We start from the raw sequence: 19506 nt of genomic DNA, 5'->3' as shown, positions 1-19506 counted from the left end.
AATTAAGGCAGTCCATGAACTAGGAAGTTTAATATTTCATTTTATGGTATTCATTCTACATCTCTGTAAAATAATCCCCCATGCTGGCTACAAGCTTTCAGTGAAATGTGCTACACAAGCCTTGATTCAATTGTACCATAGGATGTGAAGACTGCTGGAGGTAATAATCAGAGAAAAGGATGCCTAAAACCATAGCAAAATAATAGAGAGAACCAGAGAAACAATCAGCAAAAATCAAACCAGCGGTGATAAGGGACATTACCAGCTTTCCCTGAGGATCTCTGCAGATTAGTGGAATACCTTCTTCTCAGGGGGTTAAAACGAATAACAGTGCCAGTGTGACAAATGGGAGTTCTGTTCTGTAATTCAGTTTCCTGAGAAGATTCATTGAGAAAAATCATGTAACCTGTGTACAGTACCTGGTCTGTAGTAAAGGCTCCACGGTGTAACAGATATTCCCTCCCAATCAAGGTCAATTGCTGTTCATTGCAAGCTTCTCCCTTCCTGGCATCCTGTCCTCCTATGTGTGTTGGGCTCTCAGGAAACACTAGTCTACAGTCTTCCATACATTTACTTCCAAATGCCTTCACTACACACTCCTAACAGTCACGTGTCCAGCTAGAGACTCTCTCTTCAGCACTATTCTCACCCCACTGGACATTAACCAGGTTGGAGCTGCATGCCAGGCTCCAGAAACAACAGAAGCCAAGAGAAAAGCAGCCTCTGAGCAGATCTCAGGTAAGAGCCAAAGCCTACTCACACAGTTAGAAGGAGCAGTTGTCTCCACTAGGCCATGAAGCAACATACATGTACACTCAGCAGAAACTTCGACAAGAAATTACATTGTTCTTTGACCTGGAAATTGTCACTCACCCAAACATTTGGGGCAGCACTGTCCTGGGGGTGTGTGACTAAGGTGCTGGGGACAAGAGAGAATGGGACAGACTTCTCTCACGCACTGTGTCCTGCCTCCCTAAGAAAAGAGAGAAAAAAAAAAGCATATTTAGAAAAGTCAGTGCACATAGGTGATACAGCTAAGATGTCCAGAGCAAAACAAGGCCTCCCTTTAGTATCTGGTCCCTGCACTGACTGATCAGCTCACTCAGTCTTAGACTGGGACTCTGCACAAGCATTTCCTTCATCTTCCCTGTAGGCCCTACAGATTCCAGCTACAAAAAGATCGCCTTCAGCTACGTGATTGCAGACAGCATTCCTTCCAACACCCACCACCTTTCTTTATCGTTTCCTTTCTCAAGCCTCACTTTGGAGCAGGCTTAGGGTAACCACCATCTCAACTTTCCTAGGATATGAAACCAGTTTAAAATGAAGAAAGTTCAAACAAAGACAACAACAACAACAACATGAGGCCACTGAATCCAGGATGAGGGGACCGTTCCAATGGTCACTGCCTCTTGTCACCTATTCCCTAACCAAGCAAAGGGGTCCCATTTGCTAAGACGTTTTTGATCTCTCTGATTCCCATCTTTCTGAAGTAAGCTTAACCCTCAGTCTCAGCTTCCAGAACAATTTTTAATGGGATTTTCCTCATTAAAATCATGCAGATAGGCATGGTCACATGACTGGTTTCTAATCCAGGAAAATAACATAAAGCATCTGTAACCCTGATGCCATCATCAGTCCCCATTGTCGATACTGCATCAGCCAAGGAGGAAAATTAAGCCTCTTCTCCCCATGAAGCCTTCTGGAACTCTTCAACATTGGAGGATGCCCCCATGTTGGTTCAGGCAGAGGAGGCAGCCCACCCTCTGAAAGTGGATGCTCTGGAAGTCAATGTGCAGGAGGACCATTTCCCTGTCTGCTGAACACTGACAACATTTATTTCACTAGTTATAAGGTTGTAATGGCTGATACTGGAGCAGCTGGAAGAGCCTATGAGGCCTAAAGCAGAAGTTTGGAAGACTTGGGGTATCTTTTGTACTCCCTCCTTTTATCCCCAAGAACTCCTCATCCCTGACACTCCTTCTCATCCTCTTGACTCAGCAGCCCTTGCCATGTCTCGGCTTATTGGTCTCCGTGTTCCCTTTGGAAGGCAGAGACACAGACTCCTCGCATCACTCTGGACCATGGCATCTCAGTGAGTTGTGTCTGAATATTCAGAAAGCTGGAACAAGAAAAACTAAAAGTGCTGCCCAGTTAGTTCACATCTAATAAACCTGCCAGGCTGACATGAAAACTGTCCCAACATAATACAAGTCGCTATATGAACTTTATGAATAAAGTCTTATGTTTCAAAAGTAGGTAAATTTGGTAAGTAGATCACCAGGCAAACAGGATTCTACTGAACTGGTGCCAAGTCCTTACTTGGCCTACAGAGACTGATCTGACTGGGAGGTGAGGAACAAAGAAAAGATAGACAGGTGAACACACTGACCCAGAAAAGCTGGAGTCACGTGGTTTGGGCTCTCAGCTTGAGAAACTGCAATACCGTAGGAGCACCTCGTGTTTATTATATACAGTTGAATAGGGAGGCAGGATTATTGTGTACAGCTGGACAGGGATATGGGGTTATTACACACAGGTAAACCTGGAGGAAGGGCTTGCGTTTGATAGCTGGATCGAGGAGAGAAGTTTTTCCAGGCTCAATAGGAGCAGTCTCTGCAGGGAAGCAGTCCTCGGACCATAAATATTCCAGGGCAGAAAGCTATAATGGACATTTTATGCATGCACTATCAGCACCCCCAAACAAACCAGAAGGGAAGGCTTTGCCATTTCCTTATGTGCCTCAATCCCACCCCACCCTCTATGAGATGGGGTGAGGGTGGCAACTAGCCATTCCTCAGTGGGTCTGAGGCTCTGGGGTCCTTGGCATGGCCATGCCCTGGACATTCACTCAGCATTTCCTCTGCTTCCTAAGATTAGGTTCCCTGGGATTTGAGCTGGAGGACTAACTAATGGACTTGCAGGTCCCCATTACCTCGGATGGAGAGTTCATATCTCAAGAGGCCTTGGTCAGTGAGAATCTTGGGCCCAAAGAGCCCTGGCCCTGGGAAGGAAAGCCCAAGCTGCAGTCGCTTCCTCTTACCCTTCCCAGCCCTGTCTGCACAAGCAGCAGACATTACTAGCCTTGGCTGTGGGGATCCTATTGGCAGTCACCTCTCCCTAACCTAGCTTGCCCTGTCCTTTGTTTCTGTGTTTCTTAATTGTTCTAGTCACTTTCATTATTACAGTTTCTTTTTTTGGTGGGGAAGAATTTTTTTTTAAAAAAGAGAGAGGCCATGTTAAGTCTACATAAAGGTTTGTTATTTTTAAGCCTCTTTAATGTTGGATTGTTCCCTAAACCAATACGAAACACACAAAAATACCACAAAACACTCTCCTGTTTTTATATTATTTCCAGATCAAGAATCATTAAAAATCTCCCAAGAATCATGGGTTGTTCTGAAAATTCTCACTCAACTCTGCATAAACCTGAAGTTAGAAATCTGTCATCAGACTTCAGAGGTGGGTAACATGAGTCTGGGCAAGCCGCTGACATGGCCCAAGCTTATGCACAAGACACAGAGGTTATATCCAGAGGGAGGACAGGACGGAGCTGACCCTTGTTTTTGATTTCTAAGGAATTCATCTGTGAGCAATTTCTTAAGCTCTGAGTTCCTGGCTGTACAAGGCTGTCTGTGTGCTGGCCTCTCTTAGGTGCACGACAACACAGTCTTTTCATTGATACCCTCTGTTCTTGTTGGATCAGCATCTATTTTTAAAGTATATTTTAAAATTAAAAAAGTTTTAAAATATTGCATAATTGCTAAAAGTTACTGTGTCCAACACTTTGCAATGCTGGCGGAAGATTCTGTGTGCACGGGTAACTTTCCTGGCTGTAAGGTCAAAGAGCAAATTTTGCATAGCTAATACAACTGCACTTTGTGTTTCCCTAGAGTCTGTTAAAGTAACTTGAACTTCAGTCTGGGTTTGCTGGCTTAGTCAAGTTTTATTTTGTTTGGGTTGCAGTCTTACGGCACAGCCCAAGTCCCCAGGCTGATTCCAGTTAATGCCTCCAAAGAAAGTGCCGGCCCTTCCTAGGAACACAGTTGCAAGCTCACAACCTGCTTCTACAGTTTCAGCTCAGGGGAGATCCTGGTTTAACTACAACCCATGGCTAAGCTATATACTACTGGGTTAAAATATCAGAAGCAAACATTTCTAAAAATGGACATATTCTAGGGTAACTGGTCTACCTCAGACTCTACCAAATCTACATAAGCACTTTCAAAGTGGCTTTCCTGATTTGACTCTTCCACTCATCCATCCGAGACAGATCCACCCATAAAGAACTCCTCTCCAGCACCTATCCATCATTCCATTGTTTTATTACACACTTGTTTAAGATGACCATATATATGCTTAGGATGTAGCTATGAGAATAACAAGAGTTAGTAGCTTTATGGAACTTTCATCACAATTAGCACACTCTCATCTTTACTAAAGCTGAGGATGGCTCAACACTGTGTATACTACAAAGTTCAACCTACTCAAACTAGAAGGCAATGTAGGAGTCACATGTCCACCAAAACTGCTTCCTTAGTCTCTCAAAAAACATTTCCAGACCTCCATGCAGATAGGCATGGTCACATGGCTGAGTTCTAATCAATGAAAATAATGTAAAACATCTGTAGGCCTGATGTCATCATCAATCCCTGTTGTAATCCTGCATCAGCCAAGTACAAAAATTAAGCCTCTTCTCCCCGTGAAGCCTTCTGGAACCCTTCACTTCTCAGGAATGCCCCCTTCTCCCTATCTCCTGTATTATCATTTATTCTTCTCTATTTGGAGCACATATAATTTGAGGTGAAAATATAAAAGCTTTATCTCACAAGGTAACCTAGTTTTGCCTCCAGGTAAGATTTTCTTGGGGGCGGGTACCAGTTCTGTGCCCCTGATGTTCTAGAGAAGACTGAAAGTTTGAGTAAAATCCCATTAAAAAATTGTTCATTGAGAGGCAGTCTTCACACACGTGAGCTTCAGATTCTGGCTGTGTTCTTCTAAAGACTGTTAACTGTGGGACGGTAATGAATGAACTGGTAGAGCTGGGGGTGGTCTGTGTCCACTTACCTTGGACTCTCCTTGGGTTTGTATATTCTTACTTGGCTGACTGTACTTACTAGCTACTAACTAAACACCTGTGGATGCTCATATAGCCAAGATCAATATTCAACCTCAAGATGGAGTGCTAGTGACACAATTCCTTCCAAGTAATGGGAAGTCTGGTGGTGTAATCTAGTCAAGAAGGACAGGAGTCCCTCTGTGTTCTGCCCCTCGCCGTCCACCTTTCCTTGAACGAGGCCAGCTTGTTCTCTGCAGTCAGCCATTTGTTACAACTGCGCAGTAAAGCACTTCTCTGACAGCGGTCACTTTTAAACAAGGACCTCAAACCTATCTCGGGTCTATTTTCTGCGCTTTTGTACTTGGTTTGGACGATTGCTTTGTGTCGGCGTTTACCCTGTAGCAGCAGTTTTGCTGCATAATAAAAATCCGTCTTCCTGAATGGGGTGATGAATGCAAGATGAGAAAAACCACAGCCATGTGCATGTGGGATGCCTTCGCAACCCCCAAGGATCCATAGAGAATTGGGGGCTGGAACCTATCCGGTAGCATGTGACATGGCATTGCTCCCTTGATCAGGATGCAGAGTTAGCTGCCTGACTAGAAGCTGGGAGCAGAGTTGCTAAACAGCTTTTCAAAATCTCCCCCAGGATGTGGTGTATTGTAGTTGACTCATTGCTAAGTAGTTACAATGAATCAGCAACACTCTCCCATAATCTAGAGGGATTTTTCACTATGCCCAGTTCTTTGAAAATAATAGAGTTGATGTTAAAATGGTTGAGAAGATGGAAGAGGTGACCTGAGAGGCCAATAAAGAAATAGATCTTGGGGGGCTGGAGAGATGGCTCAGTGGTTAAGAGCAGTGGCTACTCTTCCAGAGGTCCTGAGTTCAATTCCCAGCAACCACATGGTGTCTCACAACCATCTGTAATGAGATCTGGTGCCCTCTTCTGGCCTGCAGGCAGAACACCGTATATGTAATAAATAAAAAGTAAGTAAGTAAATAAATAAATTAGATCTTGAGTGGGAAAGCTTCATTTGGGGTCTCTAAATCTTCCACAATCACAGCCAGTGGCTCAAAGCCGATTAGTGAGCACAGCAGGTGTCCTGAGTTATAAACAGGATCGAAACACAGCACAGAAAGAAATGGATTTCCTTACCCACGCTTCTCTTTGTTCTAGAACTTAACTTCAGAACACTTTCAAAGCATGACAGTTTCTAAGGTAAAGGCCTTGGTGTTTGGGTTGTTCTATTCTTTTCCAAAAGTCACAACAACAACAAACAGGCCAGTCAAAGGTGCAGAACAGTGTAGGCTGTTAGGCTTCTGGGTTGAGGGAGCAGAAAGAGAGAGTACAGGAAAGACAGCCCCCCCACCAAGGTAGTGATGACAACACCAGGTTGTCCAAGACCCATGATCGGTGCTGTTATCACCCTAACAGAACCATGGGTAAGCTATTGTCACCCCACAGTAACAACAGGGCAACTGAACTTAATGCACTTGGAGAAACTTGCCACCCAAAAAAACACAAGATAGGAATAAAATGTGAATTCCATTCTAACCACCATATGATCCTAAAAACTGCAGCCCAGTTTCCCAGCTGGGGGATGCAGTCAAATCAACTGCACAGGGCTTCTTTTCCCTTGAGCTCTGTCTTATATATCCCTGGCCACAGCTTTGTGTCTAATTAGAAAGGACTTACATGAAATGTTTAACCTACATTTTGTTACTTGGCTAAAATCCAAATCACACTTTATTTAATTCTAGGGCTCTTTCCATCATGTTTTCTGTCCCTCCCCATACTTGACTCTTTTACATCTGAAACAAGATGTGACTAGTGTAGAAATCTGAAATTTGAGGTATCCTCCTTTTCTATGAGGAGACCACCAGTATTCACCATCCATCCCCATGCCTACCTAACAACCCACTAATGCAGGGCCCATATCTGCCTCTTCCTTTTTCTCAAAGAGTTTGCTTTGGATCCACTCATGAGGATGTAACATGCTCATATTTGAAGGCCTATGATGGCTCTTCCTTGCAATACGGGCTTCTAGTCTAGGGATGTGGGTCAGAACCACCCTTGCAACTCCTCCAAAAAGAATATTCAGGTGTTCACTTTCAACATGTTGCTGTAATGCCCGGCCACTTCTACTTTATCAATGCTACAATTATGTCCCAGACACTAGAAAGTTGTCTTCCCACTCCAATCCCCAGGCATGCTCTAGGCATGCTGTTGGGGCACGAAGCAAAGGGACAGGCTACTCTGCTTGTCTCTATCCTGCTCTAAGTACATAAAGAGAAAGAAATGAAAAGTTAGAGATGTACATACACAGAAACACACATACTTGCACACATACAGTCATAGTGCCTGAATGAGACTGATCCACTCCAAGGGATGTATCACTGGGCATCACTGGGCAATTCTATCATTGTGCAACCCTGATAGAGTGATTTTGAATTAGTGTGGCTTGCTACATCACTGGCTGATATAATCTCAAAGACAACTATCACATATGCACCCCATATTGACTGAAACACTTCTACATTGTGTAGAGTGTATACACGCTGCAGTGGAGTCTGTGTGTGCTTGCCACTGTAGTATAATAATTTGGGTGTGTGTATCAGACTTACCCAACAGATAACAGTGTCTCAAACTTTGACCTATTTGTATTTTAGGTGAGAAAATCCCTTGCTGTGGGGATGTCCTTTATGATAACAAGCACACTAAAGCACCCCTGGCTGTGACAACCTAAAGTGCCTCACCATGAACTTCCTGGGGCCTTGTAATCATGTCTTGATGAGAACAGCAGACCTAGATCACTATTTCCTCACATCCAGGACCATAGATCTCTCACATGAACTTGAGGATTCAGTCTAAGACAATGGCTTATGCAAAATGCCTCACTAGCAAGCAATTATATATATTAGCACACAGCATAGATTCTAACATTTGTTTAGATGTGTGTTCTAGAGGGTGGAGCTTTTTTCCAGGCAGAGTAGTACTCACTGAGAGAATAACCAGGTCTCAGTTACTTCCACACTTGGGAAGGAAGATTCAGGAAACATGAGAGATGCTGGAGATGAGCATGATGAATTCTTGGTAGAGCTGTAGCTCACTAAGGAGTATGTGCTGAGGCCCAGAAGGCTTCCTTACTACCTCCTGTGCAAGCCTTGAAAACCTTTGCCTGAGCACATTGGCTACATGTGAGTTTTTGTTTACAAGTGATAAAATAAAATTTAACTTTGATTTTACACACAGATAGTGAAGAACATGTCAGCAAAGCTCCACCAAGATACATATTTGTCTCATAAAAACCTTCAGCAATAATGAGGCCTGAGGGAGGCCTCCTGGACTAACATGAATCAAAGCTGCTTTTGTACTCACTGATATTCAAAGAGCCATATGCCAAAGCTCTGCATACAGAACCATCATGAAATAAATGCTGTTTATGTTATTACTTTATCTTCCTATTGCTTCTCTAACAAATTACCACACAAATCCAGTGACTTAAACCATTACATCTGTGTCATTTTACAACTTTGAAGGTCAGAGGTCAGCAATTAGATTCACAGAGCTAATGTGGAGGCTGCATCAGCTTTTAAGACTTTGGAGGAGAATGTTTCCTTTGTTTTTCTCAGTTTCTAGAGGTGGTCCCATTTCCTTGGCTCATGGCCCCTTCAACCATCCTCAAAGCCATTAGTGTAACATCTTCCAGTTTGCCCCTGCTGGCCTCTGTGTTCATCACCACATCCTGACTCTGCCCCTACCCTCCATCATTACAGACCTTTGTAAGAAGCTGAGATGGTCAGTCCCCATTGTCAACTTGATGAGATTCAGAAAAACCATGAGGGGAACTGGGCATGCATGTAAGAGGTTCTCTAGTTCAGGTTAGTTAAGGTGGGGCACACCCTAACTGTGGATAGCACATTCCATGGGCTGGGTGTCCTGGACTGAATAAAGAAAATATGAGCTGAGCACTAGCATTCATTACTTTTGGGTCTCCTGACTATAGACACAATGTGACCAGTCACTTCACACTCCTGCCATCGGGACTTTCTACAGTGATGGACTGTACACTCAAGCTGTGAGCCCAAAGAAACCTGTTCTCCCTGAATTGGATTTTGTCAGTGTGTTTATGATAATATCAGGAAAGGTAATTGATACAGAAGCAACCCAGGTCAACCCTCCAAGGCAGATCTTTAACTTAGGACATCTATATAGCCCCTTTCACCATTGCATGGTCACATCCATTGTCTTAGGGTTGGGACATGGACATCTTGGTATTGAAGGATGCCTACTGCAACTATTACTAGAGAAATGATGTTCAATTTCTCTGTGAGGACCCAGATGAGACATTTCAAGATGAAGGCCACTGCATCATTCTAAACCTATTCTTTTAAGTTCCCTCATCGCTGAAGAAGCTCCAGTTTCCAGTGTTTTCCAGAAAGAGAAGCATTAGCCAAGACATGGCAATGGTGATCCTGTTACATGATACGTGATCCAAATAAATCCAGGTCCATTGAATTCCTCACCTTATTCCTTCTGTCCGTATTATTCCATGCAAGACATCTTTTCTTGGACACCATCAAGAGTAATTTTTCCAAAGTAGGAAGGATATACACGCTGCCTTGGTGACACCATGGCATTCTCATTCTCAGTGACACCATGGCAGCTAGCCCTGTTGGCCAGCACTGATTCCTCAAGCTAAAGCTAACACCACACTGTGGGCTTGTATCAGTCACCCTCTGACCCATGTCAACAAGCTCTGAAGGGATGTCAGTGTTTTTACATCACTCCTAAAGAGTTTGAGTATATTCATTACACTCCAAGATTTTTGCAGAAAGTATAGACAAGTGTCTGTTCTGGTCTCAGTGAAGGGATTGCATAGTTTGAGCCAAGGGGCCTGTGCCTGCTTGCCGACACCCAACTAGACACTATTTTTTTAGTATTTACTTTTATTTTATTTGCATTGGTGTTTTGCCTGCTTGTATGTCTGTGTGAGGGTGTCAGATCTTGGAGTTACAGACAGCTGTGAGCTGCCATGTGGGTGCTGGGAATTGAACCAGGGTCCTCTGGAAGAGCAGGCAGTGCTCTTATCCACTGAGCCATCCCTCCAGCCCCTAGACACTATCTTTTAACAGCTAAAGAAGGGAACAGCCCAGACACTGGGATGGTTTTGAACTTCACATTCAGATAGAGGCAGAGCCAGGACACTTTCATGACATAGGCACCAGATTAATTACAAAGCAAGCAATGGACATGCCCAATGTTCAGTTGACCTTACTCTCTGAGAATACTGCTCCAACACTATTAAATATAATATTTATGTCATCTTCCCCTTCAAACCCTTGGTCTTAGACCTTTCCTGTCAATTAGCTGAATGGCAACAGTTTAGGGTTATTGTTTTTGTGCATTTGTTTTATGTTTTCACTTTAAAGATCAAAATTAAGAAATCCCTGCTCTTGCCCAAACTCAAATTTTCTACTCCCGAAGACACAGAAATTATGACTATTTCAAGTGTTGTCAACTGAGGGGAAGTCCAAGTGATTGTGGATGTCCACATGTCTGACTTCCCTCTTTATCTGTTTTAGAACTAGGAAGGTAAGACCACCCCATGGGACCAAGATCAGATAATATTTCTAATCAAATACCCTAGAAAGGGAGGGAGGGAGAAAGTTCTAGAGGTCCAAAGGCCTTTTCTAGACCTGGCCTGTCTGTGCCTGTTTGTTTTGCAGAAGCAGGTGCTGAGGGACAAGTGTTCTGTCCCAAGGAAGATGACACTGGGCACATGGGTGGGACTGGATTATAAGGGGTCTGAGAGTCTGTCCTCTATTCAGCAAGCATGGATGCTCTCTCTTTTGAACCATCAATATATAAACAATAAAAACCACTGAAGAGACCCTGCAGACCACCCGGTAGGACATTTTTAACTACCACCCAGAAAAAAAGAGACAGAGCGCACAGATGGAAGGATATGATCTCCTTTCCCTATTTTCCCATTTTTATCAAAGTTTAGCCTTTCATCATCATATGAGTAGTCAAAGCTGTCACGAGCCCACTGCTGAAACATCAAACGCTCTCCTCACAGCCTGGCCTGCATCCAAGGAGATGAAAAGAAGAATCATTCAGAAATCACACCTCCTATGAGTTATAGCCATCCCCAAAAGGAAGGAAATAACACCATTGTGTAGCCTGAGGGATGCTTTACAGGTTCCTCCAGCTTGTCTACACATAGCAAAACTGCCCAGGTACCAAAAGGAAAGTCTCAGGCACACCTCTGATGGGTCAGAAGGGTCTAGAAATATCAGGTAGCAGAAACACACACCATTTACCAAGGGAAATCAGTTCCCTAAAGCCCCTGACCTCAAGTTTGACCACCTAGACCAGTTCATCAGTGTGGAATACTTCATATAGTCTCGTTTCATTACTGTGCTCATTCACATGAACACAGGTTGCCCCAAACAGGGTTGAGAGTTCGAGGACAGAACCATGCCACTGTTTCTGCTGTCTTCCACAGTGGCTAGCCTCACAGTGAGACCACAGTTGCAACAGAAGTATTTGAGTTTTGGTTAAACGTCTACTCATTTGAGCTGTCAATCAAGGCTGAAAATAGCTCAAAGGTATTTGTGTTCTAGTGAGGTTTCTTAATGTTACAAAAACATTTGGTTGTACCAAAATGAAATACATTTTAACTGAGATGTATCTAAAGGAGGAATAACCCCCCCCACACACACACACACACACATTATTTTGGTAAATTATACTTAGAAGTCTTTGAAGGTTTCTCAGGTACAATATGCTGGAAATCATCACCGAAAAATAAAATTACATCTCAGCTTCAAATTAATTACTGAAAGACAATTAAATCCTTCTCAGGGAATCCAGGCCTAAGAATTCTCTGGGCAGGACAGGCCAAAGAAAAGGTCTAACTCCCTCACTGGTAACCCAAAATGTGGTGGCCACCTAGTACTTCAATAGCACTGACCTGCCATTTGATAACCAATGTGTGAGTCACAGAGAAGCAGGGAGCTCCTGACTGTCCCTGGGCTTTGAAGTGGCCTGCTTGACTGCTGTCTGTCTACCTGCTCACCCTATCTGGTCCTGGACCTGCCACTGTTGCTCTGGATTAGTCTCTGAAGCTGATGACGTCTTCCCTTTCCACTCTGACTCTTTTGCAGCCTGAGGATAACTTCTTCTCTGCAGATGATGGATTCACTGTCTTATCAATACACACACACTACACGCACCTCATTCAGCTCACTTCTGCAACCTCTGAACTCTGCTGTAGCCTCTACTTTGTAATCATTCTGTGACTCACATCCCTGCATAGATAGATAGATATAGTTTCTGTGTGCTGTGCCATATGAAAGTTAATATTAGTAATTCAGATCGAAACAATCAACAAACAAAAACACAAAACCTTTGCCTTCACTTTGGCCAGATTACCAAAGAAGGCAGAATTATATGGCAGATTAACGCCATTGAAATCACTGCCGCTTGTGAATTTATTTCTATTCACTAAACTCTGACATCACGGAAAGACACACTTGGGCTCATCTATTTTCCTTGCATAATGAGCCCATGGCACCTGATTCCAACAGTCCAGAAAGACTAGAGGGTTTTTTGGGGGGTTTTTTTTCATTATTAATTCAAACTATTGGTCTTGTCAACCAAGTTTAACTTTGTGTTTTTTAGGGACAATCAAGCTTCAGCCCAATCTTGGCAGGTGTTCAGGGTGATCCTAATTGAGGCCAAATATAAAGAAAAGGAAAACAAGGGCATAGTCTGTTGAAACCAGATGTGGCAGATCCCAGCCTGATCCAAAGCTAGTATAATGACAAGTCTGGGCAGGTCAGGGATTGGGGGCACTTGAGGGGAAATCTTCCGTAAGCTAAGAAATGATAAAACACTTCACCAAGCCTGATGTCTGAAGAAATCACCCCTTAGCACATCTGTCGCTCTTATCAACCTAAGCCTAGGACCATAGATGCTAGTGCAGATGCTATGGGAGAAAGGATACAGAAACAACATCTCACAGGAGCTGCATCACTAAGACCCTTGCAATACAAACCCTGCGGGTATAGGATCCCTGTAATGGAATAACATAAATCAAAAGCAAAATGGCATTGGCCCATGCTACTTCCCCCTCGACCTCACACTGCTTTGTCACCTGAGGCCTTTGGGAGACAGTGGCAGTGTGCAAACCAAGAAAGCAGAAGTTGTGTCTGTGCCAGGGAAATGGCCCAGGGAAAATGGTAGTAGTGCCAAACAGTGAAAGAAACAGAACGTAGAAGCTGGAATCTTTCTTAGTGCAAGAAAGCAGCGGGTCCTTCACCATGAACTTTGATGTCCTAGGAAGACTGGCCATCATCCTACAGTGAGATCAATATCAGCAATGTTCAGCATGAACAGAGTATCTCATAGCCACAAGACATCCATGTGCAAACAGCCTGATACATTAGAAAGAAGAAATAAACTGAATGGCCTCCAAAGAAACCGTGTGTTATAAAGGTTGCGTTCTTCCTATAATAGTATCAAGTCAGTGCTATGGTTTTAATTTCAAATGTCCCCAAAGGCTATGCACTTAGAATTTGGTCACCAACTTTGGCCACCACTGGAAGGTGATGCTTTCAAGTCAAAAGCCTCACCTCAACCCTAAGTCAGAATGGTGAGGTCACAGTGAATGGCCATCTCATTGTGGCTACAGCTTGTAGAAGTTTGCCAGCCAGACACGGGTTCTGAGTAGACAACGGGCCCACAGCTGATAAATTGCTAGGCCATCTCGAACGTTCTCTCCTCAAAGGAATAGAAGCCTGTGTGTAGACAGGTGGAACTCTTAGCTTTAAGAAGTATGGTGGGAATCTTTATCAAAGAAATACCATGACTACCTTACTTTAGAAAATGACACAGAATCAATGGCAGTTCTGGATTTTTTAAAAGTCTATTACAGACTAGACACTCAAGGGTTTGTCAGCTTACCCTAAGTGCTGAAAGGAAAATCACAGATAGTCTCTGTGACACAAAGGAAATTATTCGAAGAAGGGTGGAAGGCCACGTTTGACCACAAATTAGAGGATGCCTAATGCCCCTAAAAGAATTATCAGAGCTTCAGTGGTCAGTGAACCTGAGACAGATGTTTCCGAATGTGACTGAAGTTCCTCTAAGATGAGTGCTGCAGGACTGTACCCTGGGAGCAACTGTTCTGGACACAGGCAGGCAGCTGTACAGAAAGATCTACCATATTGTTAACCAGGGCAACTTGAGGATAGGGGTGTGAAGACAGTCAAAATACGCTGTATGAAACTGCAAATAACTGACAAAATATTTTAAGATTATTTTTAATGTATGAACAGTTTTAGTATGATTTTGTTTGAACAACTGCCGATTAAGTTTTGAAACTAGCCAGGTATGGTGGCACACACCTAACCCAGCACATGAGAACCCAGAGGCAAGCAGATCTCTGAGTTCAAAGCCAGCCTGGTCTATAGAGCGAGTTCCAGGATAGCCAGGGTTACCATGGTTACATAGAGAAACGGGGAGGGGCGGGGGATGCAGGAAATAACTTTATTTTTAAACCTTCTGAGGAGCCATACCATTAGAAAAGAGGGTCATTAGATGACCCTATTTGGTAGCTAAGTTTAAAGAGCTGATGTAAGGGAGTAGCTCAATGTGCATAGAATCATAATTCAAAGCCATTTTGATTTTAAATACGTGTAATAGCCAACACTTAGCTATTACGCACTCCAAGCCCTGGGTTAATATCTCTAACAACATTCTCCTCTTCTTTGTATGAGCCCTTGGTGCAGGATTTTATTATTGATTGCAATTTATAGGTAAAGAAACTAAAGCTTGGGGAGTGCTTCAAAGTGGTAAGGGGTCTAGGATCTGAAGGAACGCTCAGCTCCATGGGTTTCTTCCTTTGAGCCATATCAGCTTCTAGTTTTCCTAAACTCAGAACCTGCAAATGTTGTCCTGTTTTCTATTAAATTTGGGACGTGAGTTGTTCCTGTTACAGGGAAACAGAATTTCACGGACACTTGCAAACCACAGCTTCCCTTCAAGTGTTTCCTCATTTCTGTCTACCTATAGTTTAGACTCCAAGTTCCAGGTCCGCAGATTTCCTTACTCAGACAATTTCATAACAAAGCAATTTTGTAATATTTAAGAGAACTTCCATGCAAATACTTTACACCTAACTGTTAGATTTTAAAAAATTACCTTTATACAAAGTTTTCACCCTTTTATTTTTTATCCACAGCGCCGGGCTACCCACATAACTGTGATTCTTAAGGTAAGGAACTTCTGCAAGAATTATAAAGTTTCTATGAAGAATTTTGATTTGTACACTGCTTCTTGCATTTCTAAAGCTTTAAGTTTCTGTTGTTTTTAAATAAAATACTATAGACTCAGCAAAATGCTGACTTTTGAGCCCTATCCCCCGTGGTTGCCCAAGCTTCCCCACCACGGCATGCTTTATTACTGATGCAGTAAAAGTTCCCCCAGCACAGCGTCTTTTCTTACTGACAAAGTAAGGACAGCCATGTTCATGGCACATTGATTCAGAAGAATGCTCTGCCTATGATTTCACAGACACAGGCTGCCCGGAAGTCTGGGAAAGAGCGGGTCGTGAGTCTACAGTCACCTCCAATCAGAGGTTCTGCTCTAGAACACCGGAAACAGCTCTTAACCCAAAAACGCAGACTAGCTGTTACACACTAATGCCCTCATGTAAAGCACACAAAACCCTCTACCTCGTCAACATTTAAGGGTGAGATGGGAACTTTTGCCTTGGCGTTTCATTCAGAGTTCATGAACAGCTTTTATCAGGTAGCTAACTATGCAAAAATGAAACATACTGTTTAAACATTAAGGATACTATTTGGACCTCGTGTACTGAAAACCTAGTCAGAAACCCATGCTGTAGATGCCATAGAACCCAGAGGAGAACCCCCTGCTGCCATATTACTAAATGGATGCAGTATCAGCTGCCTTAAAAATACTCATCCTTAGACCTTAAGTGAAGCACTCACTCGTTATCCAATAAGCTTCTTTTTGACGCAGATGGAGACTGTTTCAGAAAGGGAAATAGCCGATATTGGGTCACAAATATTTCAACCAATCAGAAAAAGTCAAGTTTTGATCACGAAGTGATGAATGTGTCAGTTACTGGGCGTGCTTAGGAAATCCATTTTAACGTGAGACTTGTTTATTTTACATCTAATTGATACTGTTCTCCTCATACAGCTGTTGTGACATTCATAAGCACAAATGTGCTTAAAGTGCCCAGCACAGAGCCTGGGCTACAAGAAAATGGAGAGAAATGAACTTTTGGCCTTCTCACTCCATTGCTGTCTTCGAGCTTAGTCGGTTAAAGCGTGTTCCGCTGTCGGAGAAAACAAAGTTAAGAAGGGTCCTGGGCTGCAGTGACTTTTTCTCCAAATAAGTTGGAGAATGCTGGTGTTTTCCTTGGCACAAGGAACACATGGGGCAGTCTTTGGGGTGTACAGTGGTGTATACATCACCCACATATTTGCATGAAATTTCAAAGCGCTTTCTGAATATATGCAGTATGACAGCTGCTGTCACAATCTATTTCTGTAAGTTCCGCACAGGTTTTCTAAAATAAACTTACAACTGTTTGTTTTCCTAAGGAGGGGCTTGTTTGGGGGGCAGGGTAATCATTTCATCTCACTACACAAAGTAACACATGCTGACACGCTTCCCTCACCCCTACCACAAACAGGCTGCTGTTCTCCGGAGCTATGGGAGGCAACAGCAAGGATATAGTAGGCCACTGTATTACCTTTTCCTTTAACATACACTTGATGTCAAAAACCAGCCCTGAGAGGTGTGGCATCTGTCTGAGAAGGTGGGATGAAGCAGATGACTGTGACCCATCTGGTCAGTTGTCCTATCCCCAGAGTAGCTATCCATATTTCCAAAAAAAGGACTTAGCCAGATATGGAAGACAACGACAGTTTCTTACCAACATATGCCAACCTTTTCCTCATTCTTTCAAAGATATCAGGAGCTCTTTCTAGCTCTAACAGGAATTCAATTGACATGAGTAATCTATAGCATTTTCTAACCTAACAGGGTAAGGGGACTCTCTGATATAAAAAGCCCACTAAGAAATAGATAAGATTAAGTCTTAAAAAATGAAATATATACTTTTATTATAGGATGTTTATTATCCTTTAATGCCATTCAAAGAATATAGGATGACTATGAATGTAACGGGTAAACTTTGATCAGCTTCAACTTATTTTTGTAAGCCAGTCCCATAGATTACAGCATCCAATCTGAGGTTCATTGGCCATATTCAGCAACAGAGAGCTAGGAATGCAGCCCAACACAAAAATCATAAACTGATGTAAAAATTTATGAGGGTTTTTTCTCTGTTTTTTTTTTAAACCTCAAATGTACAATTATTGATCATGAACTTTGTAAATGACAATGTCATTTCACAATGTCAAAATGTTGAACATGTCTAATACACCTACAGGGTCTTTTCTATTTGAGGGATGCGTGCTGAGAATTTTTGTTTGTAAAATCTTCACAAACAGGTCCATGTTTGTAATGCCAGGATTTAAGGAGGCTCAGGTAGAACCACTGTGAATCCCAGTACAGCTTGGTCTCTAGAGTAATACCCTGTTTCAAAAACAAACAAACAATAAATAGTCTTTATATTGAGCAACCAAAAAAAAAAAAATCGAGAAACCCGGCTATTCTTTATTGTTGTTGTTTTCTTCTCAGGTACAAATATTATATTATATGGCATTCTCTTTAAATTCAATGAAAAACTATGACACATTTCAAAACCGACTCAGTGTTGTTCAGTTTTATCATTTGTTTGCTTGTCCAAGGATACTGGCAACTCACACTACCTTAGGATCCCCATTCTCTTTGTTTTTTGCTTTCTTCGGGATTCTTTTGATTTCTTTTCAGAATTTCTTGTATATTTGACTAGAAACCAAAAAGACTTCAATACAGTCTTTAGAATTGTGCAAACCAGGTTGCCCAACCTATGCCTGACATTTTTTTCAAACATTTATAAATACTGTAGTATGAAAACTCTACCTCCCACACCCTCTGAAAATAGTGCTGTGCACAAATTCCCTGGGGCAGATTATGTGGGATATGTGGTTTCCATGCCTTTAAAGGGGGCATTTGTTAGGATATGCAAAGACATTTCACCTTCTGCTTTTTAGTCTAGTACCTTTGCCTTGAATCCCTGCCTCTGGGCGGCCTGTAAAAGTGACACATTGTAAATAGGAAGCTCCCTTACAGAGTTCTCAGTGGGTGGGAAGGCAGGAGCTAAGGTTGAGGGATGGCTCCTTGCGCTGAGCCCTTCCAAGTGTGTGGGCTGCCACAAGGTCACAATGAGTCTGAAACTTGGCAGCACAGGTGAAAGAAAGGAGCTGAACAAACAGTACAACCAGGTAAGAGGTGTGGGGATCCCACAAGGACACCTCCATGGGAACGGGCCTCACCTCCGTCCGGTACTATGGTGTGTAGAGAGGGAAGGAAGACAACAATATGGATGTCATACCCATGTCTCTGTCTAGCCACTTACCCCTTGACACTCAAATCAAAATTACTTTCTTTTTAATGGGAAATGTTTGAAGCAGCTAGTCCACTAGGCATTATTTATTTTACTTATGACCTTCAAATTTGACTCAGCATACACAAATAATTTAGTCAAGAGCTATTTCTCTCACTCACCACTACATCTCAGAATGTAATACAGTATGATTTTCTGTGTTCTGTGGTCGGATCTCAGCAGGCACTTTTCACAACTTTCCATAATTAACATTTACTGCCCATTTGATAGTTCATTATGATAATAAAATTCTTAGTGATGAACTCCAAGCCACTAAGAAAGACCTTATTTTTCTGATGAACTCCAAGAAACTATGAAAGGCCTCAACAGTAATTTAGGTAAGAATCAACCTAATCATTCAGGCTAATTGCCATCTCCTGAGCCTGGCTGTCCATCTCACTATGGAGTTAGCCAGAGAGACAAAACAAAGACGTGCTTTGTGACTCAGGCTCCTGTCTTCCATGTCAAGTGGGTGGGGCTAATAGTACACGCCTCCTGCTAAGAACTGATATCCATTCAGCTGCAGGGCAGAAGGAGAGAAGGAGATGTCTCATGGCCATTTCTAACACACATAGGAACCAAAGGAAAATGGAAAGGCTGAGTAAACGAGGGGGGGGGGGGGATTGCCTTATAGGTAAATTAGATATAGATTCATACTCTATTCCATCAATTGTGCCAAACAGTGGTTTTTAAACTGTTTGATCTCTAGCAATTTTTACACACTCAAAATTTCTGAACACACCACAGATGCTGACATTGTTACACCTTTTATTGCAGTGCTGCATTAGAAGTTAAAACTTAAATAGTTTAAGAACATTCACTTCAAAGTAACAAAAACTCATCACA

General features: G+C 42.6%; 1 protein-coding gene across 1 annotated transcript in view; it reads right to left on the bottom strand.

Annotated features, from left to right (window-relative positions):
* Positions 1-19506, bottom strand: part of Bmper (BMP binding endothelial regulator) — a 257107-nt gene that overhangs the window by 120017 nt on the left and 117584 nt on the right. Inside the window, exon 7 of the mRNA XM_059266725.1 lies at positions 874-973. Within this exon, the coding sequence (XP_059122708.1) occupies positions 874-973 (100 nt within the window). The remainder of the gene's footprint in view (positions 1-873; positions 974-19506) is intronic.

Source organism: Peromyscus eremicus, chromosome 7 (genome assembly GCF_949786415.1).
Source record: "Peromyscus eremicus chromosome 7, PerEre_H2_v1, whole genome shotgun sequence".
NCBI lineage: Eukaryota > Metazoa > Chordata > Mammalia > Rodentia > Cricetidae > Peromyscus > Peromyscus eremicus.
The sequence above is the reverse complement of the archived record's forward strand: the minus strand, read 5'-3'. Positions and strand labels throughout refer to the sequence as shown.